General features: G+C 37.2%; 1 protein-coding gene across 2 annotated transcripts in view; it reads left to right on the forward strand.

Moving 5' to 3' along the window:
* Window positions 1-26,184, forward strand: part of LOC148947640 (uncharacterized) — a 388,863-nt gene that overhangs the window by 120,694 nt on the left and 241,985 nt on the right. For both annotated transcript variants that reach the window (XM_089095338.1, XM_089095339.1), the window contains one exon: window positions 11,023-11,169. In XM_089095338.1, coding sequence (XP_088951464.1) covers window positions 11,023-11,169 — 147 coding nt within the window. The remainder of the gene's footprint in view (window positions 1-11,022; window positions 11,170-26,184) is intronic.

Here is a 26,184-nt window from a genome sequence, read left to right on the forward strand (position 1 = left end):
ATATTATTTGAACTTACATCAAACGTTGGAGAGCATACATTTGAAGAACTATCCATTATTTTTTTATCTTGTTCTATATTTAAGCTTATACTGACTTTTAAACCTTTCAAAACCCTGAAATATACTGACTTAACGGTTATTTATTTACGAAAATCGTGCTAGGTGACGATTTTAGAACAATAATTACCTTCTATTTATCACTTAACACTCGCGGGAATTATCACATAACACTCACGGGGAAAGGATTCAAAACAAAACTTCTTACATCATATAGTGTAATTGCGTCAAAAGAGGCATGTTCAATGCAGATTAAAACCAGAAAAGAACAGAAACGCATAAAAATAAGAAAAAAAGGAATTGCAACTAATCATATGCAGAGCGCTAGTGCTGCCTAAGTAAAGAACGATGTGGGACACAATATGTTGTTTTTGGTTTTTCTTCATAGCCGGGCACTTCGTATAGAAGGAGTCGTCACAGAAACTTTGAAAAGGGCTCATTTGATTGGAAATTAAACTGGCTAGTGCCCAATTCACAGGAGGGGGGGGCGTGAAAACTATGGTTTTAACTTTGATATGCAAGACTACAAAGAAAAGTCTTTAGGAGTGGGGCTGCCCCCCCCGCCTCAACCCTAGCTCTTGAAATCCCCCCACCCCCTTCCTCCAAACTCAAATTTCCCAGAGGATTTTAAAATCCCCCTTCCCCCCAAACTCAAAAATTTCTAGGAACGTCTTTTCATCATATTTGAATATTTTCGTTGGAAAACCTGCTTGCCGAAGCGCTAGTGCTGCCTAAGTAAAGAACGATGTGGGCACAATATGTTGTTTTTGGTTTTTTCTTCATAGTCGGGCACTTCGTATCGAAAGAGTCCTCACAGAAACTTTGAAAAGGGCTCATTTGATTGGAAATTAAAGTGGCTAGTGCCCAATTCACAGGAGGGGGCGTGAAAACTATGGTTTTTTACTTTGATATGCAAGACTAGAAAGAAAAGTCTTTAGGAGTGGGGCTGCCACACGCCTCAACCATCGCTCTTGAAATCCCCCCTCCCCCTTCCTCCTAAACTCAAATTTTCCAGAGGATTTTAAAATCCCCCTTCCCCCCCAAACTCAAAAATTTCTAGGAACGTATTTTCAACGTATTTAAATATTTTCGATGGAAAACCTGCTTGCCGAAACAATAAAAAAACGAAACTTTAGTAGCTAGTACGCATTTTCATCGTATTTTAAATATTTTCGTTGGAAAACACACTGAAAAACCATATTAAGAGCTATATTTGTGAGGTTAGGTTAGGTTAGGTCTATGAATAGCAGGTTAGGTTAGATTAGGTTAAGTGGCTGGCCACTATTTCGATTTCGAAACAATTTTATTGAATAATTACAACAACAACAATATATTTCTGAGGTTAGGTTAGGTTAGGTCTAGGGGTAGCAGGTTAGGTTAGATTAGGTTAAGTGGCCGGCCACTTAACCTAACCTAACCTAGCCTAACCTGCTACCCCTAGACCTAACCTCACAAATATATTTTTGTTGTTGTAATTATTCAATAAAATTGTTTCGAAATCGAAATAGTGGCCGGCCACTTAACCTAATCTAACCTAACCTAACCTGTTATTCCTAGACCTAACCTAACCTCACAAATATAGCTCTTAATATGGCTTTTCAGTGTGTTTTCCAACGAAAATATTTAAAATACGATGAAAATACGTACTAGCTACTAAAGTTCCGTTTTTTTTATAGTTTCGGCAATCAGGTTTTCCAACGAAAATATTTAAATATGACGAAAATACGTTCCTAGAAATTTTTGAGTTTGGGGGGGAAGAGGGATTTTAAAATCCTCTGTAAAATTTGAGTTTGGGGGGAAGGGGGGTGGGGGGATTTCAAGAGCGAGGGTTGAGGCGGGGGGCAGCCCCACTCCTAAAGACTTTTCTTTCCAGTCTTGCATATCAAAGTTAAAAACCATAGTTTTTATGCCCCCTCCTGTGAATTGGGACACTAGCCACTTTAATTTCCAATCAAATGAACCCTTTTCAAAGTTTCTGTGACGACTCCTTGTATACGAAGTGCCCCGGCTATGAAGAAAAAAACAAAAACAACATATTGTGTCCCACATCGTTCTTTACTTAGGCAGCACTAGCGCTCTGCATATTATTAGTTACAATTCCTTTTTTTCTTATTTTTATGCGTTTCTGTTCTTTTCTGGTTTTAATCTGCATTGAACATGCCTCGTTTGATGCAATTACACTATATGATGTAAGAAGTTTTGTTTTGAATTCTTTCCTCGTGAGTGTTATGTGATAATTCCCGCGAGTGTTAAGTGATAAATAGAAGGTAATTATTGTTCTAAAATCGTCACCTAGCACGATTTCGTAAATAAATAACCGTTAGGTTAGTATATTTCAGGGTTTTGAAAGGTTTAAAAGTCAGTATAAGCTGAAATATAGAACAAGATAAAAAATAATGGATAGTTCTTCAAATGTATGCTCTCCAACGTTTGATGTAAGTTCAAATTATATGACTTTTCAGTGTGTTTTCCAACCAAAAATATGTAAAATACGATGAAATATGTTCCCTTGATTATAATTCATATCTTTCAATTAGGGAGGTTAAGGCTTGGCTAAAAAAAAGGAATTGTCAGTGAAAAACTCACAAATTTAGCTCTTAATAAAAACTTCTCGCTCTTTGCGCTTAAGTTTGACTCTTACTCCCAATCCTATGAGAATGACTCCTCACTCCTGAAAGGCAAGACCGTTCACTTAGAATAAAACCTTGAAAATACGTTCCCCCAGAAATTTTTGAGTTTGGGGGGAAGGAAGATTTTAAATTGCTTTTATATTTGCTTTTTTTGTGTGCACTTTTTAACTCTAAAATGTGAATTCAGCCCATTTGGGTCTGTGGTAGCTAGTACACCCCCACAGAATTTGCTTTTTATTCCAATTCCAAATATTTAAAATGAATTAGTTTTATAGTTTCACGTCAACGGTTAGCTGTATGAGAAAGTTTTTTGAAGGAAAACACCACCGGCCCTACAAATTACATATCGTAATCATGTTTATTGTGCTTAAAAAGTATAAAGACTAGAAAGATAAATTATAAGTTTGGGGGGAAGGGAGATTTTAAATGACTATTATATTTGCTTTTTTTGTGTGCACTTTTTGACTTTAAAATGTGAATTCAGCCCAACTGGGTCTATGGTAGCTAGTACACCCCCACAGAATTGGTCACTTGGCTTGTGACTGTCAACTCCCGTCCAATTCACATGTATGCTGATCTAGACATTGAATTCTAGGCATAACCACTATCTGTTCATCATAATTTACTTCTTCTTTTATAGCACACCTGATTAGTCTGAACTAATGGGCTTGATGGTTTAGACTTGTCTAACTAGATTTAGACTTTATAGAAAAAATAGGCTAATACTTTTCATGATTAGGGCCAATATTTTACTAAGGAACATGGTAACCCGGATTTTGATGAAGGTTAAAAAAGGAATTGTCAGTGAAAAACTCACAAATTTAGCTCTTAATATGGCTTTTCAGTGTGTTCAAAATAAAAAAATTGTTTAAAAATCATTTATACAAATAAACTAATTCAATTAATTAATTTCTGAATTTGATTATAAATTCATTAACATCAAAAGCATATACTTATAAAAATAGGCGTATTTACCTTCTTCATGATTTCATGGGCTCCACTTTTAGGGGGGGGGGATTTCCCATTCCAATTCCTAGTCGAGTGGTTAGCGCTTCAGACTTGAAATCATATGAGTTTATATGAGGTCAGGAGTTTCAGTCCTGGTTTCGCTGTTTGTTTGGTTTGGAACGGGGGTAAATGTTCTGACCCTGTAAGCTCAGCCACAGTCGACCCAGCTCTAAATGGGTACCTAGAGAAATCTGGGGGGGGGGGAAACACTGGAAGCGTCAGATGATTTGCCCCCAACAACGCATTGCATTCCTGACCGAAGGCATTGAATTAGGATATTGGTATCTGCGCAACGCAGACCTTTGGTCCACCGAAAATATTTAAATATGATGAAAATACGTTCCTAGAAATTTTTGAGTTTGGGGGGAAGGGGGGTTTTAAAATCCTCTGGAAAATTTGAGTTTGGGGGAAGGGGGAGGGGATTTCAAGAGCGAGGGTTGAGGCGGGAGGGGGGGCAGCCCCACTCCTAAAGACTTTTCTTTCTAGTCTTGCATATCAAAGTTAAAAACCATAGTTTTTACGCCCCCTCCTGTGAATTGGGCGCTAGCCACTTTAATTTCCAATCAAATGAGCCCTTTTTAAAGTTTCTGTGACGACTCCTTCTATACGAAGTGCCCGACTATGAAGAAAAAACCAAAAACAACATATTGTCGTGCTCAAAACCAAAGGGCGTATCTGATACTTTTTACGAAAACGAGTTAATGTGCTCCAAAGAGTCATCTAGTGGGGTACTATCCAGTGGGTGCATTTGCAGGGACGTATATTAACACACTTTTGATTTACAGCATAGGCACCTGGGCGTATCTGAAAAAACTGACTAGAACCAAAGGGCGTATCTGAACATACGCCCTTTGGTTGTGGTCACTTTTCGAAGAAAAGATTTAAGTTACAGATACGCCGCGAAAAACAAGGAAAACTCAAAACACTAATTAGTGAAACTTTCATCAATTTTCGGAGCTTCAAGTTGTTCCACAACCACAGTCGTAAGCTAGGCCTATCATTCTTATGATTCCAGTACTTTGGACATTATAATGTTGGGGGAGAGGCCGGTTTTACCTTACTTATTATATTGCCTAGTGTTAAAACAGACTGATTATGTTGATTATTGTTGACCGTGGATACACAACCTTCATTTTATGAAAGATCCCAAATTGGGCTGCACGAGCCTGGAGCCTGACTTATTTTTACTTTTATTAATCTTTCGCTATGGGCAATTCCATGAAAACGTCAACCTCGGGGTCAAATTTAAAATTGTCGGAGGAAATATTTGTTTGTGTCTATCTTATTGCAAATTGTCTGAGCTTTATGAATATGCAAGAATCATTTTAATGTGAAAACCGCAATTAAGTTTTTTTTAGGTCAAAATCGCATGTTTTATTGACATCGGAATTAGAAATTTTACGGTTATTTTAATCCGATCACCACGGGATTAAAATAACAGTGATTTTGAGTAACGTGGGCTCATATTTAAGCCGTGCGATTATTTAATCGATGTCAGTTCATGATTAGCAGTTCTTAGTGGTTTTCTATATCATTCAAACCTGCCTTTCAGAAAAATGCGACAGAAGAAAATTCTCAAGACAGAAGAAGCATTGCAGTATCTGGATGAATCTGACGAGCCAGAAGATTTGTCCAACAGTGAAGGTGGTGGTGATACTTCGTTTCTGTCGTCTATTGACTCTGAAAGTCCCAGTGAGTTGACACCCGCGCTGGTTGTGAATATTAGTACTCAGCCCCATGCGACAGTTTCAGCTAATTCTGAAGAGAATGATCCTGCAGAGGTAAATCATATAGGTATCATTTCCTCCAATGAAAGTCTCTTGGCCACAGGTTCGACATCCAAAAGAGCACACAGAAAGGCTCAACGGGTTTCAGGCAAAGAATACGTATCTCCTGCTACTGGAAAGTTCGTGAAGGCGAAAGCGAGGTCTGAAAATCCCTGTAATCACGAAAAATGTAAGAAAGGCTTTGCAGACGAGATGTTGAACGGTATGTTTGCATCGTTTTGGAATCTCGGAAAAGAGGCAGGCAACCACGATCAGCAAAGACAGTTCATCGCTGGGTTGTGTAAACAAGCTCCTAAAAAGCGACAAACTGCGTCAGATTCTTCAAGAAAAACTAACAGTCTTGTTTACAGTCTACCGTCCGAAACAAACTACTTTCCAGTTTGCAAGAAATATTTTCTTGGGACTTTCGGAATATCAGAAAAATTTCTACGACGTTGCGTGAAATCAGAGTTTCAAGAACCAAGTACATCAATTGTGAAACCTAATCAACGAAGAAAAAATAAAACGTCCAAACGGGTCACAGCAGAACAACTTGGATTTATCCATGATCGCATCAAGTCCTGCCCGGCGGTCGAGAGTCAATATTGTCACAAGAGCCCAAAAAAACGATTTGGATGTGAATCTTTCATTGCGGAAAATGTTTGATCTGTATAAGAAAAATGTAAGGAAGAGAAAAAATCAGCCTTTGCATTAGAAACTTACCGTCTTCAGTTCAAGAAATTCAACCTTGGGTTTCACAGGCCTAAAAAAGACCAGTGTGGACTTTGTCTTAGGTATAACCAGCTTGCCGACAAATCAGAAAAAGATGTGAAGCAGTATGAAGAACACCAGGAAAGAAAGGCCAAAGCGCGAGCTTTGAAAAACGAAATCGTTCGGAAGATTAAAGAAGAAGAGGAGGGCTTTGAAAAGGCTAAGTTCATTAATTTTGATCTTCAACGCGTTCTCGAAACCTCGAAAGGGCCAGGTGGTCCTATATTCTGCAGGCGAAAGCTTGCTTGCTATAACTTAACCCTATACAATATGAATAGCCACGCAGGATTTTGTAATATTTGGTGTGAAACAGATGGACAAAGAGGAGCAAATGAGGTTGCATCGATAGTGTTTGATGCTGTTTCGAACGACAAAGATCATTCTGACTTCTACTTTGTGTCTGACTCTTGCGGAGGACAGAATCGAAATCAATTTTTTTCTGGAATGTGCTTATGGGCAGTCCGCACCTTACATCATGTCCGATCGATTACTCACGTCTACATTGAAACTTAAAACGACAAGAAATTATTATGTATATGAGAGGATAAACAATAAGTAGAACAATAGGGAAATTTTTATATAAGACAGTGGAATGCGAACCTTAAATAAATATTTCGACCCTATATCCAATGGCCGTCCTCAGAAAAACAAACGAAGAGAATAAAAACAATAAAAAAGAAACTTACATTAAAATTTAATCATTAAAACTGAAAAGAGTTTTTTTTGTAATTCTTTAAAACAGCCCTAATATCATTACTTCAAGTTCAACCAGGACTGGTACACCAATCGAAGGACGACTCCTGAAAAACGAGGATCGTTTAATTAGAAAAGTTTTTTTTTTACTTTAGCGTGGAGATCGAAGCATTGAGGAGGGAGCAAATCCCCTCTTAATCGGAATTATTTATCTTCGTTTTAAATTTCAATATTGCTCCATACTTTAGTTGAAAAGTTTTTTTTTTTAATATTTAAACCATTATAAGACACGCTTAAACAATTGCTAATTTGTTTCATTTACGACCCTTGTATCATGACCTTTGGAGATTATATCATCCCCTTAGGAATATTTATTAGACCTTTCGATTATTCTAAGCAATATTACTATCTAAAATTTTGATCGAATATCTTTGGATTCAACGAGGGGGTGTGTAGCATAAAGGGCGAGGAAGGAGGGCTGGTTGCAGTCCAATTATTTGTTACTCTTAGATAGGGCTCTTGAACTTTTAATTTCCAATTGAACTAGCCCCCTCCAAAGTTTACACGACCGCCCCAACCATATAAAATGGCTCTGTTGAAAAAAGGGATGATATCGTCGTGCCCAAAACCAAAGGGCGTATCTAACATTTTACAAATTTTACAGGAGAGCAAAAACAAGGTTTGTGAAGCTGTTTTTAAGAAGAGATTTTTTTCTAATGACGTAGTCGCAATGTATTTATAGGTTCTTCACTACGAGAAATCGATTGGTGAGCAGTAAAACTCTCAAAAGTTCTTAGAACACTAGAAAAACCAGATACGCCTTTTGGTTCTGGTCATTCTAAAACATAGCCTTAAGTTACGACGAAGTGATTTTTGAATAAGTTTGTGTAATTTTGCTTCAAATATTAAAAAAGAGTACAATAAAGCTTCAATTAAATTATCAAAGGAAGGCACAAATTCACATTACTCTCCGTTGTCACTTTCGTCGTCAATATCACTGTCTTGTAGTACATCCTTCACGGCTTTGCCATGGGGAAGGTTTCGGTAGAATGCATGGAAGTCTGCATGGATTAGCTGTTGTTCGCACAGTGAAAGCAAGTCTTTAAATTTTGCATCACTTATTGGCAACTTTTTCTTGTAAGCTGGCATCAAGCTTAACATTGTCCCACTCTGTCCAACTGATCGTTTTACCTTGTCAACATCAATTGCCTTGTATTCCCCGCTGTAATCGTAGCTATAGAATATTTTAGCCGCATCGTCCACTGTGTAACGGAGAACTTTGATATCAAGCCACTTAACTTTTTCTCCACAAGTGTTCACCTTAACGTTCTTTACGACCTGGCCAGTCAGCTTCTTGAAGTCCTTGAAGAAGGAATAATCGAGTGTTCTCAAAGTATACGGATTGTTCCGCCTCGCTAAAATGCAAATGTTTTTCCATTCAACTGGAGCATTTATAGAGGTATGCCTGGAAGCTCGTTCAATGGCACTGTGCATACTATCCCCATCTTGTTCTGTGTGCCCCTTTTCCAGATAGACGTGAGTAATCGATCGGACATGATGTAAGGTGCGGACTGCCCATAAGCACATTCTAGAAAAAAATTGATTTCGATCCTGTCCTCCGCAAGAGTCAGACACAAAGTAGAAGTCAGAATGATCTTTGTCATTCGAAACAGCATCAAACACTATCGATGCAACCTCTTTTGCTCCTCTTTGTCCATCTGTTTCACACCAGATATTACAAAATCCGGCGTGGCTATTCATATTGCATAGGGTTAAGTTATAGCAAGCAAGCTTTCGCCTGTAGAATATAGGACCACCTGGCCCTTTCGAGGTTTCGAGAACGCGTTGAAGATCAAAATTAATGAACGTAGCCTTTTCAAAGCCCTCCTCTTCTTCTTTAATCTTCCGAACGATTTCGTTTTTCAAAGCTCGCGCTTTGGCCTTTCTTTCCTGGTGTTCTTCATACTGCTTCACATCTTTTTCTGATTTGTCGGCAAGCTGGTTATACCTAAGACAAAGTCCACACTGGTCTTTTTTAGGCCTGTGAAACCCAAGGTTGAATTTCTTGAACTGAAGACGGTAAGTTTCTAATGCAAAGGCTACTTTCTTCTCTTCCTTACATTTTTCCTTATACAGATCATACATTTTCCGCAATGAAAGATTCGCATCCAAATAGAGTTTTTTTGTGCTCTTGCGACAATAGTGACTCTCGACCGCGGGGAAAGACTTGATGCGATCATGGATAAATCCAAGTTGTTCTGTTGTGACACGTTTGGAATTTTTATTTTTTATTCGTTGATCAGGTTAAAAAGTTGATGTACTTGGTTCTTGAAACTTTGATTTCACGCAACGTCGTAGAAATTTTTCTGATATTCCGTAAGTCCCAAGAAAAAATTTCTTGCAAACTGGAAAGTAGTTTGTTTCGGACGGTAGACTGTAAACAAGACTGTTAGTTCTTCTTGAAGAATCTGACACAGTATGTCGCTTTTTAGGAGCTTGTTTACACAACCCAGCGATGAACTGTCTTTGCTGATCGTGGTTGCCTGCCTCTTTTCCGAGATTCCAAAACGATGCAAACATACCGTTCAACATCTCGTCTGCAAAGCCTTTCTTACATTTTTCGTGATTACAGGGATTTTCAGACCTCACTTTCGCCTTCACAAACTTTCCAGTAGCAGGAGATACGTATTCTTTGCCTGAAACCCGTTGAGCCTTTCTGTGGGCTCTTTTGGATGTCGAACCTGTGGCCAAGAGACTTTCATTGGAGGAAATGATACCTATAAGATTTACCTCTGCAGGATCATTCTCTTCAGAATTAGCTGAAACTGTCGCATGGGGCTGAGTACTAATATTCACAACCAGCGCTGGTGTCAGCTCACTGGGACTTTCAGAGTCACTAGACGGCAGAAACGAAGGGTCACCATCACCTTCACTGTTGGACATATCTTCTGGCTCGTCAGATTCATCCAGATACTGCAATGCTTCTTCTATCTTGAGAATTTTCTTCAGTTGCATTTTTCTGAAAGGCAGCTTTGAATGATATAGAAAACCACTAAGAACTGCTAATCATGAACTGACATCGATTAAATAATCGCACGGCTTAAATATGAGCCCACGTTACTCAAAATCACTGTTATTTTAATCCCGTGGTGATCGGATTAAAATAACCGTAAAATTTCTAATTCCGATGTCAATAAAACATGCGATTTTGACCTAAAAAAACTTAATTGCGGTTTTCACATTAAAATGATTCTTACATATTCATAAAGCTCAGACAATTTGCAATAAGATAGACACAAACAAATATTTCCTCCGACAATTTTAAATTTGACCCCGAGGTTGACGTTTTCATGGAATTGCCCTTAGCGAATGATTAATAAAAGTAAAAATAAGTCAGGCTCCAGGCTCGTGCAGCCCAATTTGGGATCTTTCATAAAATGAAGGTTGTGTATCCATGGTCAACAATAATCAACATAATCAGTCTGTTTTAACACTAGGCAATATAATCAGTAAGGTAAAACCGGCCTCTCCCCCAACATTATAATGTCCAAAGTACTGGAATCATAAGAATGATAGGCCTAGCTTACGACTGTGGTGGTGGAACAACTTGAAGCTCCGAAAATTGATGAAAGTTTCACTAATTAGTGTTTTGAGTTTTCCTTGTTTTTCGCGGCGTATCTGTAACTTAAATCTTTTCTTCGAAAAGTGACCACAATCAAAGGGCGTATGTTCAGATACGCCCTTTGGTTCTGGTCAGAGTTTTCAGATACGCCCAGGTGCCTATGCTGTAAATCAAAAGTGTGTTAATATACGTCCCTGCAAATGCACCCACTGGATAGTACCCCACTAGATGACTCTTTGCAGCACATTAACTCGTTTTCGTAAAAAGTATCAGATACGCCCTTTGGTTTTGGGCACGACGATATATTGAAGTCGTATGACTATACTACAGACAACGCTAGAGCTTTGTCTTTGATTATTACAGGTATTCACCACTAAGTTGGTGCCAAAACGGAATCAGAATACCACTAGTTGTGGCTACTCCGCTGTTTTACCGTTTGTTTTTTTTATTTATTTATTTTAATGCCAACTTTCAGGTGAGTTCCTAGAGACAGATGCTGGCACCCAAATTCTGCGCAGCTCTGGTCATGCGTTGCAGCCTCAGTGCACATGCCCTCCAGGACCAAGTGGTCCACCAGGACCTCCCGGTCCAGCTGGTGTACCAGGAACTCCAGGAAAATCAGGTAAGTTTGTTTAATTGTGGGTAAATTCTATTTTAAGAAAAATAGGCGTAGGCTACTGCTTCCAAACAAACATAAAACTTTTTCATCTAAAATATCAAGCGATGTAAATTCTCAAGGTCAAATTAAAATGTACTTCTGATGATGTGTCTTGCCAATAGCTCATGGAAACTATGATGTAAATATGTTTACCTTTTTTTACCCGTACAATATTCTTAATGTCCAAGGGTACCTTTAGAAATCCTTCTTGGGAAAGGGCGAAAGTTGGAAGAGTTTTTCCTTTACAAGCGTTATGTTTTTATACAAAGTTTTGCTTCTTGTGTATTTTCCATTTTCCAGAGGGAGGGTAGACTCATCTTCCCACCTGTACTCTCATAGTAGATATCCAGTGTTAAGCAGAGGTATTCTGCGGTTGTGTATAGTCGCAAAGAAACAAACACGGTATTTCAAACATTTCGATAATTCTCACCAAACCCTCTAAAATATGCTACTATCCCAAAAAGAAATTTTTATGACAGATCATTATTGTTACCCCCATGGGGGAGGGGGGTGAGGGACTGTATTTATCCAAGGCTCGTGTTACCAAACAAATCCAATGTGCATATAACGTAACAAATTTGGAGAAGTATCAGTAGAAAAAGGGGTACCAGCCCGGACGGGCCCCACTGTTGCCTTCTATAATTGAGCGCGCATGTGCCTAACCATATAGACAATGTATTGATCCACAAGAGGGGAACTAAATTTCTGAGAACTTGATTTGCATAATCGAGGGGAGAAAATTTCCGAGAAATTGATTTGCATAATCGAGGGGAATTATTGATTCACGAAAGGGGAATTGAGAAACAATTATGGCTTCTTTGGTCTTTAGGTTTGAGGGATAAATGGTCTTTAGGTTAGAGAGATAAATTAATATTCTGTTTTTAAATATGGCTTCCTTGATCTATAGTGCCAAGAAGTAGAAATGAAATCACTGGTTAACTTGGAGTTATACGGGAGTCTAAAGAAACGGAAAAGTCCTTTTTAAATACAGCCTCTCTGATCTTTAAGTCAGAGAGATAAATTAACATTGGATGGAAACCTTAATAGTGTAGCTAGGAACATCTTAGAGATGAGGAGATTAACGCGAGAAAGGGTTTTCTAGGACATTCAAATATGACAGCGCAGGGATGCCAAAACAAAAGGAACACGTAGAAATTATGTTTAGGGATTATTTGGGCGAAACAGTTTGAGACATTTTAGAAGATGATTTGGACGACACAGTTTGAGGCATTTTAGAAGATGATTTTAGAAGATGATTTGGGGTGAAACTCCGTGGTTGTTATAATACGCAAGTTCCATTTGAACAATGTTGTGAGGTCCCCTACCCCAACCCCAAAGGGCCACCTACCCCAACCCCAAAGGGCCCTATCCCCCCAAAGGGCCCCCAAGCCCTCAACGGACCCCCGGGCTCCCAAATTCCCCCCACCCAAGTGCCCCCGGGGCCCCAAATTTTTTAAATACTTTTTTGAATCAATTTGTTTGCATGTCTGGGTTGGTGTTTGCAAGTCCAAGTATTTGTGTTTGATGGTTTGTATATCCGACAGTGACCATCTTTTTTTGTTTGTACTTAATTGTCGATTAGTTTGCAAGCTAGAAAGGACGATTGTTTTTAATAGTATTTTTCGTTAGTGGCATGTGTATCTAAAGGGTCTATGTTTTACTGTTTGAATGTCTGATTAAATTTGTTTGCTGTTCTGTGTTGGTGTTTGCAAGTCAAAGAATTTTTCATTGTTGTTTTTTATATCTAAAGTGCCTGTCTTTCCCTGTATGCATGTCTCATTATATTTGTTTCTATGTCTGGGTTGGCGTTTGCAAGTCCAAGTGTTTGTCTTTGTTGGTTTGTATATCTAAAATGCCTGTCTTTCTCTGTTTGCATGTCTGATTCTATTTGTTTGCATGTCTGGGTTGGTGTTTGCAAGTCCAAGTATTTGTCTTTGTTGGTTTATATATCTAAATTGCCTGTATTTTTTCGTTTGCATGTGTGATTCTATTTGTTTGCAAATCCGGGTTGATGTTTTCAAGTCCAAGTATTTGTCTTTGTTGGTTTGTATCTCTAAAGTGACTTTCTGTTTCTGTTTGCATGTTTTATACTGTTTTTTTTAATGTCCGGGCTGGTGTTCGTAAGTCCCGGTATATGACTTTGCCTCATGATATATATACAGTGAAAGTCTTTAAGTGTTTGAAAGAATGAGAATATTTATTGTCCTGTCTGGGTTGGTGTTTGCAAGTCCAAGTATTTGTCTTTGTTGGTTTGTATATCTATAGGTCCTTTCTTTATCTGTTTGCATGTCTGATTCTATTTGTTTGCATGTCTGGGTCTGTGTTTGCAAGTCGAAGTATTTGTCTTTGTTGGTTTTTATATCTAAAGTGCATGTCTTTCTCTGTTTGCATGTCTGATTCTATTTGTTTGTATGTCTGGGCTGATGTTTGCAAGTCCAAGTATTTATCATTGCTGGTTTGTATATTTAAACTGCATGTCTTTCTCTGTGTCCATGTCTGATTTTATATGTTTGCATGTCTGGGTTGGTGTTTGCAAGTCCAAGTATTTGTCTTTGTTGGTTTGTATATCTAAAGTGCCTTTCTTTCCCTGTTTGCAAGTCTAATTCTATTTGTTTACATGTCTGGGTTGGTGTTTGCAAGTCCAAGTATTTCTTTCTCTCTTTGCATGTCTGATTCTATTTGTTTGCATGTCTGGGTTGGTGTTTGCAAGTCTAAGTATTTGTCTTTGTTGGTTTGTATATCTAAAGTGCCTGTCTTTCTCTGTTTTCATGTCTGATTCTATTTTTTGGCCTGTCTGGGTTGGTGTTTGCAAATCAAATTATTTTTATTTTTTGGTTTGTATATCTAAATTTAATTTCTTTATATGATTGATTTTCTGAATATAAAATTTTGCATGTCTTGTTTTGTGTTTTAATGTAAAATTATTTGTCAATTTTTTTTGGTATATCCTAAGTGTGTTTCTTTTTCTGTTTGCAGGTCTGATTCTATTTGTTTACATGTGTGCGTTGTTGTTCGAAAATCCAAGTATTTGTTATTGGAGGTTTGCATATTTAGAATGAATGTATTTCTTTGTCTCTATGTCTGATTCTATTTATTTGCATGTCTGGGTTTGTGTTTGCTAGTCCAACAATTTGTCGTTGATGTTTTGTGTATCTAAAGTGCCTGTTTTTTTCTTGCTGCTTGTGCGTTTCTATTTTTGCTAATATGTGGGTTGGTGTTTGCATGTCAAAGAACTTGTCTTTGTCGGTTAGTATATCTAAAGTGCCTGTTTTTCTCTGTTTGCATGTCTGATTCTATTTGTTTGCATGTCTGGGTTGAGGTGTGCACTTCCAAGACTTTTTCTTTGTTGGTTTGTATATATAATGGACCTGTCCTTCGCTGTTTGCTTTCCTGATTCTATTTGTGAGCATCATGGTCGGTGTTTGCGTATCAAATTATTTTTCTTGGTTTGTTTGTTTATCAAATGTGCAAGCCTTTCTGTTCTTGCATGTCTGATTCTAGTTGTTTGCATGTCTGGGTTGGTATCTACTATTACAAGTATTATTCTGCGTTGGTAAGAGTGTATAAAGTAAATATATGTATCTTATTGATTGTCTGAGTCCATTTGTTTGCCTGTCTGGGTCGGTGTTTTCAAGTCCAAGTATTTGTTTTTGTTGGTTTGTACATCTAATTTCCCTGTCTTTTTCTGTTTGCACGTCTGACTCTATTTGTTTGCATGTTTGGGTTGGTGTTTGCTAGTCCAAGTATTTATTGTTGATGGATTATCTATCTGGAGTACCTGTCTTTTTCTAGTTGAAAATTTGTTTCTATTTGTTTCTTGCATGTCTGGGTTGGTGTTTCCAAGTCCAAGTATTTGTCTTTGTTGGTTCGTATATCTAAAGCGCCTGTCTTTCTCTGTTTGCAGGTCTGATTCTATTTGTTTACAGGTCTGGGTTGATGGTGGCAAGTCCAAGTATTTGTAGTTGTTGGTGTATATATTAAAAGTGCATGTCTTTCTCTGTTTGCGTGTCCTATTTTATTTTTTTTCATGTCTGGGTTGGTGTCTGCAATTCCAAGGATCTTTAGGTTTTGGTTTTTATGTCTAGAATTTCTGTCTTTTTCTGTTTTCAAGTCTGTTTCTATTTGTTTTCATGTCTGGGTTGGTGTTTGCAAGTCCAAGTATTTGTCTTTGTTGGTTTGTATATCTAAAGTGCCTGTCTTTCTCTGTTTGCATGTCTGATTCTATTTGTTTTGCATGTCTGGGTTGGTGTTTGCAAGTCCAAGTATTTGTCTTTGTTGGTTTGTATATCTAAAGTGCCTCTTTTTCTATTTTTGTATGTCTGATTCTATTTGTTTGCATTTCTGGGTTGGTGTTTGCAAGTCCGAGTATTGTCCTTGTTGGTTTGTATATCTAAAGTGCCTGTCTGTCTCTGTTTGCATGTCTGATTCTATTTGTTTGCATTTCGGGGTTGGTGTTTGCAAGTCCAAGTATGTGTCTTTGTTGGTTTGTATATCTAAAGTGCCTGTCTTTCTCTGTTTACATGTCTGAATCTATTTGTTTGCATATATCGGTTGGTGTTTGCAAGTCCAAGTATTTGTCTTTGTTGGTTTGTATATCTAAAGTGCCTGTCTTTCTCTGTTTGCATGTCTGATTCTATTTGTTTGCATGTCTGGGTTGGTGTTTCCAAGTCCAAGTATTTGTCTTTGTTGGTTTGTATATCTAAAGTAACTGTCTTTCTCTGTTTGAATGTCTGAATCTATTAGTGTTCATGTCTGGGTTGGTGTTTGCAAGTCCATGGATTTTTCTTTGTTGGTTTGTATATCTAAAGTGCCTGTCTTTCTCTGTTTGCATATCTGATTCGATTTGTTTGCTTGTCTGGGTTGGTGTTTGCAAATTCTAGCATTTATCGTTGTTGGTTTATATATCTAAAGTACCTGTATTTCACTTTACATGTTTGATTTAAGTTGTATATATGTCTGGGCCTATGTCTGCAAGTCCAAGCATTTGTCTTTGTTGGTTTGTATATCTAAAGTGCCTGTTTTTCTCTGTTTGCATGTCTGATTCTATTTGTTTGTATTTCTTGTTTGGTGTTTTAAAGTCCAATTATTTGTCTTTTTTGGTTTTTATATTAAGATTACCTTTCGTTATCCGTTTGCATGTCTGATTCTATTTTTGTGCAATTATGGGTTGGTGTTTGCAAGTCCAAGTATTTTTTTTTGTTGGTTTGTATATCTAAAGTGCCTGTTTTTCCCTGTTTGCATACATGATTCTATTTGTTTGCATGTCTGGGTTGGTGTTTGCAAGTCCAAGTATTTGTCATTGTTCGTTTATATATCTAAAGTGCCTGTCTTTCTCTGTTTGCATGTCTGATTCTATTTGTTTGCTTGTCTGCGTTGGTGCTTGCAAGTCCAAGTATTTGTCTTTGTTGGTTTGTATATTCAAAGTGCCTGTCTTTCTCTGTCTGCATGACTGATTCTATTTGTTTGCATGTCTGGGTTGGTGTTTGCAACTACAAGTTTTTGTCTTTGTTGGTTTATATATCTAAAGCGCCTTTCTTTCTCTGTTTGCATGTCTGAGTCTATTTGTTTGTCTGTCTGGGTTGGTGTTTGCAAGTCCAAGTATTTGTCTTTGTTGGTGTGAATATGTCAAAAGTGACTTTCTTTCTCTGTTTGCATGTCTGATTCTATTTTTGTGCATGTCTGGGCTGATGTTTGCAAGTCCAAGTATTTGTCTTTGTTGGTTTGTATATCTAAATTGCCTGTCTTTCTTTGTTTGCATGTCTGATTCTATTTGTTTGCATGTCTGGGTTGGTGTTTGCAAGTCCAAGGCTAGATTAAGTTCGGTTAGATTAGGTTAAGTTAGGTTAGGTTAGCCTACATACGCGCGCGTATGTAGGCTAACCTAACTTAACCTAACCTAATCTAACCTAACTTAATCTAGCCTTGGACTTGCAAACACCAACCCAGACATGCAAACAAATAGAATCAGACATGCAAACAGAGAAAGACAGGCACTTTAGTTAGACAAACCAACAAAGACAAATACTTGGACTTGCAAACACCAACCCAGACATGCAAGCAAATAGAATCAGACATGCAAACAAAGAAAGATAGGCACTTTAGATATACAAACTAACAAAGAGAAATACTTGGACTTGCAAACATCAACCCAGACATGCAAACAAATAGAATCAGACATTCAAACAGAGAAAGACAGGCTTTTTAGATATACAAACCAACACAGACAAATACTTGGACTTGCAAACACCAATCCAGAAACGCAAACAAATGGAATCAGACATGCAAACAGAAAAAAACAGGCACTTTAGATATAAAAACAAACAAAGACAAAAAATTGGAATTGAAAACACCAACCCAGAAAAGGAAAATAATTTAATCAGAAATGCAAAAAGATAAATATATGCACTTGAGATATACAAACCAAGAAGGACAAATAGTTTAACTATCAAAAACCAACCAAAAGATGCAAAAAACTAGGAAAAGACATTCACACTGAAAAAGACAATCACTTTTGAAATACTAAACAGATAAGACAACATTTTGGAATTGCAAACACCAAACCAGACATGAAAAAAAATAGAATCAGACATGCAAACAGAGAAAGACAGGTGATTTAGATATACAAACCAACAAGGACAAACATTTGGACTTGCAAAAACCAGGCCAGACATGCAAACAAATAGAATCGGACATGAAAACATAGACAGAAAGGCACTTTAGATATGCAAACCAACAAAGACAGATACATGAACTTGCAAACACCAATCCCAGAAATTCAAACAAATAGACTCAGACACTTAACACCATAACGATGTGTAATTTAGATGTACAAACCAACAAAGTAAAATAATTGCACTTGCAAACACCAACATAAATATTCAAACCAATTTAGTAAGTAATGCAAAAACTAACAGACAGGCACTTAGACATTCAAAGAAAAAAAGACATATACTTAGACTAGTAAAAAAACACCCAGACATGCACACAGAAAGAATCAGAAATGCAAACAGAAAAAAACAGGCACATTAGATATAATAACCAATAAAGAAAAGCTATTGGACCCGCAAACTCAAGCAAAGATATGAAAACAAAAAAAATTAGATATGACAACAAAGAAAGCATGCAATCTAGATATACAAACCACTAAAGACAAATACTTGGACTTGAAAACATCAACCCAGACACGCAAACAAATGGAACCAAACTTGCAAACAGTGAAAGACAGGCACTTTAGATATTCAAACCAACTAAAACAAATACTTGGACTTGCAAAAACCAACCCTGACATGCAAACAAACAGAATCAGACATGTAAACAGAGAAAGACAGGCACTTTAGATATTCAACCAACAACGACAAATACTTGGCCTTGCAAACATAAACTCAAAAATTCAAACAAATAAAATCAGACATGCAAACAAAGAAAGACAGGCACTTTAGATACACAAACCAACAAAGACAAATACATGGTCTTTCAAACATCGACCCAAACATTCAAACAAATTGAATCAGACATGCAAACAGAGAAAGACAGGCAATTTAGATATACAAACCAACAAAGAAAAATATATGGACTTGCAAACACCAACCCAGACATGCAAACAAATAGAATCAGACATTCAAAAAGAGAAAGACAGGCACTTGAGATATACAAATCAACAAACACAGATACTTTGACTTGCAAATATCAACCCAGACATGCAAACAAATAGAATCAGACATGCAAACAGAGAATGAAAGGCACTTTAGATATACAAACCAACAAAGACAAATACTGGGACTTGCAAACACACAACCAAATAGAATCAGACATGCAAACAGAGAAGACATAGATATCCAGACAATGCGAACCAACAGACAGACAAATAGACAGAAATGCAAACAGACATTCACTTTAGTTGTAAAGACCAAAAAAGACAAATTAAGTTACTTTAAAACACCAACCCAGACATTCAAACATATAGAATCTCAAAGGCAGACAGAGAAATAAAGACACATTAGATATAACAAGCAATAAAGAAAATTCTTGAACTTTCAAACACCAATCCAGACAGGAAAACAAAAAGAATCAAACATGCAAACAGAGAAAGACAGGCACTTTAGATACACAAACCAACAAAGACAAATACTTGGACTTGCAAACAACAACCCCGACATGCAAACAAATAGAATCAGACATGCAAACAGAGAAACACAGTCACGTTAGATAAACAAAATAAAGAAGACAAATACTTGGACTTTTAAACAACCACCAAGGAATGCAAACAAATAGAAACTCACATGCAAGCAGAGAAAGACAGGTACGTTGGTTATACAAACCAATAAAGAAACATACTTGGACTTGCACACAACAACAAGGATATGGCAAAAGATAGCATCTGGCAGTCACACAGAGAAAGACAGGCACTTTAGAAAGACAAACCCACCCCGACAAATACTTTGACATGCAAACACACATCAAGACATGCACACAAATAGACACAGCCCTGCACACAGAGAAATATAGGCCCTTTAGATATATAAACCATCAAAGACAAATACTTGGACTTGCAAACACCAACACAGACATGCAAACAAATGGAATGAGATATGCAAAATGAGAAAAAAAGGCACTTTATATATGCAAACCAACAAAGACAAATACTTGGACTTTCAAACACCAACCCAGACATGCAAACAAACAGAATCAGACATGCAAACATAGAAAGACAGGCACTTTATACATACAAAACAACAAATAAATATAATTGTACTTGAAAACACCAAACCAGACAAGAAAACAAATAGAATAACACATGCAATCAGAGAAAGACAGGTACTTTAGATATACAAACCTACAAAGACATATAATCGTACTTGCAAAAAACAACAATGACAAACAAGCAAATAGAATCAGACATGCAAACACAGAAAGACAGGAACTTTAGATATAAAATCCAACAAGAAAACATCATTTTACTTGCCAAAAAAAAAACAGACATGCACACCCCTAGAATAGGATAAGAAAACAGAGAAAGACAAGCACTTTAGATATACAAACCAACAAAGACAAATAGTTGGACTTGCAAACACTAACCAGGATAGGCAAACAAATAGCATCAAGCATTCACACAAAGACAGAAAGTCAAATACGTTAGCCACAACAAGACACACAAACACCTTGACTTTCAAACAACCACCAAGACCTGCACATAAATAGACTCAGACATGTAAAAAAAGACAGACAGGGCAATTAAATATATAAACCATCAAAGACACGTACTTGGACTTTCAAACACCTACCCGGACATGCAAACAAATGTAATCAGACATGCAAAATGAGAAAGACGGACACTTTAGATATGCAAACCAACAAAGACAAATACTTTGACTTTCAAACACCAACCCAGACATGCAAACAAATAGAATCAGACATGCAAACAGAGACAGGCACTTTAGATATACAAACCAACAAAGACATATAATTGGACGAACAAACATCAACCCAGACATGCAAACAGATAGAAACAGAAATGCAAACATAAAAAGACATGCACTTTAGACATATAAACCAACAAGGACAAATACTTGGACCTGGAAAAACCAGCACAGACATGCAAACACATAGAAACAGACATGCAAACAGAGAAAGTCAGGCACTTTAGATATACAAACAAACAAAGACAAATAGTTGGACTTGTAGACACCTGCCCAGACAGACAAACAAATAGAATCAGAGATGAAAACAGAGAATAACAGGCATTTTAGATATACAAACCAAGAAAGACAAATACTTGGACTTTCAAATACCAACCCAGACATGCAAACAAATAGAATCAGACATGCAAACATAGAAAGACAGGTACTTTAGATATACAAATAAACAAAGACAAATACTTGGACTTGAAAACACCAACCCAGACATGCAAACAAATAGAATCAGACATGCAAACAGAGAAAGACAAGCACTTTAGATATACAAAACAACAAAGACAAATACTTGGACTTGGAAAAACACATCCAGACATGCAAACAAATAGAATCAGACATACAAACAGAGAAAGACAGGCACTTTAGATATACAAAACAACAAAGACAAATCCTTGGACTTGCAAACACCGACCCAGACATGCAAACAATTAGAATCAGACATGCAAACAGAGAAATACAGGCACTTTAGATATACAAAACAACAAATAAAAATACTAGTACCTTCAAACACCAACCTGGACTTGCAAACAAATAAAAACAGACGTGCCAACAGAGAAAGACAGACACTTTAGACAGAAAAACAAACAAAAAAAAATACTTGGACTTGCAAACACCAACCCAGACATATAAACAAATAGAATCAGACAAGCAAGCAGAGAAATACAGGCACTTTAGATAGACAAACCAACAAAGAAAAAAACTTGGACTGGACTTGTAAACACCAACCCAGACATGCAAACAAAAAGAATCAGGATTACAAACATAGAAGGACCTTCACTTTAGATATACAAACCAAAAACGATAAATGCTTGAAATGTCATACACTAACCCATACATACAAACAAATCTAACGAGAAAAGCAAACAGGGAAAGACATGTACTTTAGATATATAAACCAACAAAGACAAATAGCTAGACTTGCAAACACCAACCCAGACATGCAAACAAATAGAAATAGACATACAAAAAGATAAATATAGGCACTCAAGATATACAAACATACAAACACAAATTGTTGTACTTGCAAACACCAACTCAGACTTGCAAACAAATAAAATCAGACATGCAAACAGAGAAAAACAGGCAATTTAGATAGAGAAACCAACAAAGAAAAATAGTCAGACTTGCAAACACCAACACAAACATGCAAACAAATATAATTAGACATACTAACAGAGAAAGACAGGCACTATAGATATACAAACAAACAAAGACAAATATTAGGACTGTAAAACACCAATCCATAAAGGCAATTAAGTTGAAACGGACATGTGAACAGAGAAAGAATGGCCCTTTGGATATACAAATCAACAAAGACACGTACTTGAAGTAGCCAACATCAATCGAAAAAAGTAAGCAAATAAAATGAAACATGCAAACAGAGAAAGACAGGCACTTTAGATATACAAATCAACAAAGACAAATCCTTCTACTTTAAAATAACAGCCCAGACAATAAAACAAATAAAATAAGACATGAAAACAGAGAGAAACATTCACTTTAGATATGAAAAACAACTAAGACAAATACTAGTACTTGCAAAAACCAACCCAGACATGAAAACAAATATAGACAGACGAACAAACAGAGAAAGACAGGCACTTTAGATATATAAACCAACAAAGACAAATACTTGGACTTGCAAACACCAACCCAGATATGCAAACAAATTGATTCAAAAAACTTTTTAAAAAATTTGGGGCCTCGGGAGCACTTGGGGGGCCGGGGGCATTTGGGGGCCCGGGGTCATTTTGAGAGCTAGGCAGGCCTTGGGGGTCCTTTGGGGGCCAGAGGGGATAGGGCCCTTTGGGGTTGGGGTAGGGGGCCATTTGGGGTTGGGGTAGGGGACATCAGAACACTGTTCAAATGGAACTTACGTATTATAACGACCACGGAGTTTCACCCCAAATATCTTCTAAATCATCTTCTATACCGTTTCTAACGTTTTTGCCCAAATCATTATCTAAAATGTCTCAAAGAGTTTCGTCCAAGTAATCCCTAAAATTTATTTCTACGTCTTCTTTTTATTTTGGTATACCTGCGCTGTCGAAATTGAAATTCATAGGAAACCCATGCCCGCGTTAATCTCTTCATCTCTAAGATGTTCCTAGCTACTCTATTATGGTTTCGATAGAATATCAATTTATCTCTCTGGCTTAAAGATCAGAGAAGCCGTATTTAAAAAGGATTTTTCTATCTCTTTAGACTCCCGCATAATTCCAAGATAACAAGTGATGTCATTTCTAATTCCTGACACTAAAGATCAAAGAAGCCATATTTGAAAATATAATATTAATTTATCTCTCTGACGTAAAGACCGTTTATCCCTCAGACCTAAAGACCAAAGAAGCCATATTTGTTTCTTAATTCCCCTTTCATGAATCAATAATTCCCCTCGATTATGCAAATCAATTTCTCGTAAATTTTCTCTCCTCGATTATGCAAATCAAGTTTTCAGAAATTTAGTTCCTCTTTTGTGGATCAATACATTGTCTATATGGTTAGGCACACGCACACTCAATTGTAGATGGCAGCAGTGGTGCCCGTACGGGCTGGTACCCCGTTTTCTACTAGTATCTATGAAACCCTTGTATAGATGCACCTTTCCTCAAAAGGGTTGTGCAGTGCTACCACTGCATAAACTATACGATAAATGAGGTTATTTACTCTTGCAGTTTGTCGGTAAACAGGGTTCATCAATCCGGTAAAATCTTTGAGAATGCCGAGTCTCTGTGTAATTTAATTGAAAGATGGTTTATTCTTTCTATATTCCTGAAAATATGGGTAACTACAAGTGGTTACAATGGAAATTTTTTATCCAGGCTACTAGACCTGTTGTGGGCTTTTTTGGGGATTACAATGGCCTAAGTTTCCGTGGCCAGTTTTGGAAACCCTGGCAACAGCTAAACGATTAGGGACAACAGCCTACCAATATAGATTCCACGCAGCAAATGTCAGTTAGATTGACATAAGTCTTTCTTACATGAGGAAGTCAATTACAGTCAGGGGTGTCGTTTGGGGGTGGCAAGGAGGGGCAGTTGCCCCCCAATAATGTGGAGAAAAAATATTATGCATCCCATGCCCTTTGACTATCCAGATATGGACCCCTCTTGCCCTCCCCTCCCAATGAAAATGCTGGATATTCAACCCTGATTACAGTTAGCTACTGACCTTATTTTTTTGGCTTTGGGTTGTGTTCTCTGAAACAGCTGAATTATTGTCTAGCGTCAGAAATTTTTACAAGGATTCAAGAGGTCATGAATTTTTGTCCCATTGATGGCAAATTTACTATGGTCACTGGCCATATTTTACGTAGAGACAGGACCTATCAGAAAGGGTCGAGGAAAGCTGTCCTGGGTACTGCGATGGGAGGTTTGCGGTCAAGACTTTTTTAGAATGTGATTTCGTTAATCACTAGAAATCTTGCAAGTAAAACATCTTACAGATAAGTTAGGCTCATTTTTTGGCTGATTAGAATGCTAGGATCTTGCGTCTTTTGTAAAGAAAAGGTTTCTCAAAGAAGTCTGAGGTTCCTGCTGAACAGTGGTCTAAAGACTTTAATTAGAATATCATTAAAGTCCTCTGTTCAATGTTCTTTGAAGCAGAATATTTTTAATTTAAGCACTTCCGACTCATATCAGTATGTTCTAAGATCTTCTGTAATCTTCATTTTGGTATCCGTCGCGTCAAAAGCGAAAATTGTCACCATGATCATGCATTTTGATGTAGTACGTTAATTCACAGAAATTAGGGGGGGGGTAGGGCCTAAGTATATTTTTCAAAACTTAACAGGAGTAATTTTGGTGTTTTCACTTTCCTCAGTGATACTAGACTGGAAATTTTTTCTGTTAGGAAATTGTTCCGTTTTTTCCGTTAAAAGTCGTGGTGTCGCTGGTTTTTTGGTTTGGAATGGGGGCAAGAGGGGGCAACCTGACTCTTTAAACTCAATCAACCTTGCTCTAAATAGGTACCAGGAGAAATCTGGAGAAGGTAAACAGGAAGGGTGTGCGAAAGTACAAAGTAGCTGCCCCCCACCCATTGCACTTCCTGGCTGAAGGGTCATAAACCGAAGATGAGAACCGCCGGTAAGGACTGTAAAGTCCAGTGCCGTATTGCTTTGTATTCTTTAATCTATCTTTTATGCATTATTAGCAATTTAAGGGTGAATTTGTTGTTATCTGACATTTTTGAATGAAGATAATGACAAGTAATTATTGACCATAAATGATAATGAGGTCTGGAACACCCCCTATGTCTCTAAAACATCAGGCGCCTTAAAATTCCTCTAACAGCTACGGATGAATTTTAATATGTACGTTCTTTAGTCAGGGATTATATTTCTATATAATTCGAGTGTAACATTAATCCCACCCCTTACCTCCTGAAGTAAGTGAGCGATCTGACTAGGTAATCTTTCGAGATTAATAGCAAACCAATACCTTCCATTGAGAAACTGCCATCTCAGAGCTTGACTTATGGTAATAAGAAAACCAATAATCAAGTCATTCATATCTTCATCATTATTAATGAACTGCTATTTGCATAGCAAGGGTGTGATAAAAAAGATGTGTCGTGTTTAGTGACTGATGCAACCTGGCTCAGTATATCAAAGTTTCTTTGTGTCAAGAAAAAATAGTATGGATCATAGTCTAATGAGCTAATAATGCTTCAGTGTTACATCATGAAACGCTGTCTTTGAATGCTGTCAAAAAAGGAAGTTGGCTTCACATTGTTTTGTACTGCCGAATATAGTCTGTCATTTATAAGCAAATGATACTTCTCTTTTCGTAACTTAGACATGCGAAGCTGTTCTAAATGGAAATATATAAGACATCATTTGAGTAATCATCCGTTTCAGACGTTTTTTTCATTCGGTTTTTGCAGTAAACATTGGTCTTCTTCAAGTTAGGATATTTCAAAAGCTAGTGTACTCCACCCTTTCCAGGTAAGATCATGTCAATCAGTTCATAGAGAATTTAGAACAACATATATTTACAAATCTGCCGTGCTCTGCCAAATGAGCGTAAGCCAAAATTTCCACAGAATTCGGCCATGCATATGGTTAAGGACTAAAAAGAATTTTCATTCATTGGGACTTTTAAAGGGTATAGTCGGAACATACGGATTTAGAAAGTTTTATTAAAAAGAAAAGTTGCAAAAAAATCGGTTATCCCGAAAATGGGGATAAAAAAAGAGCCAATAACCCGATTTTTTTCTGATAATTCGAAACTTACATTCGGACAGAATTTTTAAGACCACTCTGTAGTATAGGCAAACTAGCCAAAAATAT

The sequence above is a fragment of the Artemia sp. Qi Xiang Cuo genome, chromosome 10 (assembly GCF_049724085.1).
Source record: "Artemia sp. Qi Xiang Cuo chromosome 10, ASM4972408v1, whole genome shotgun sequence".
In the NCBI taxonomy this organism is placed as follows: Eukaryota; Metazoa; Arthropoda; class Branchiopoda; order Anostraca; family Artemiidae; genus Artemia; species Artemia sp. Qi Xiang Cuo.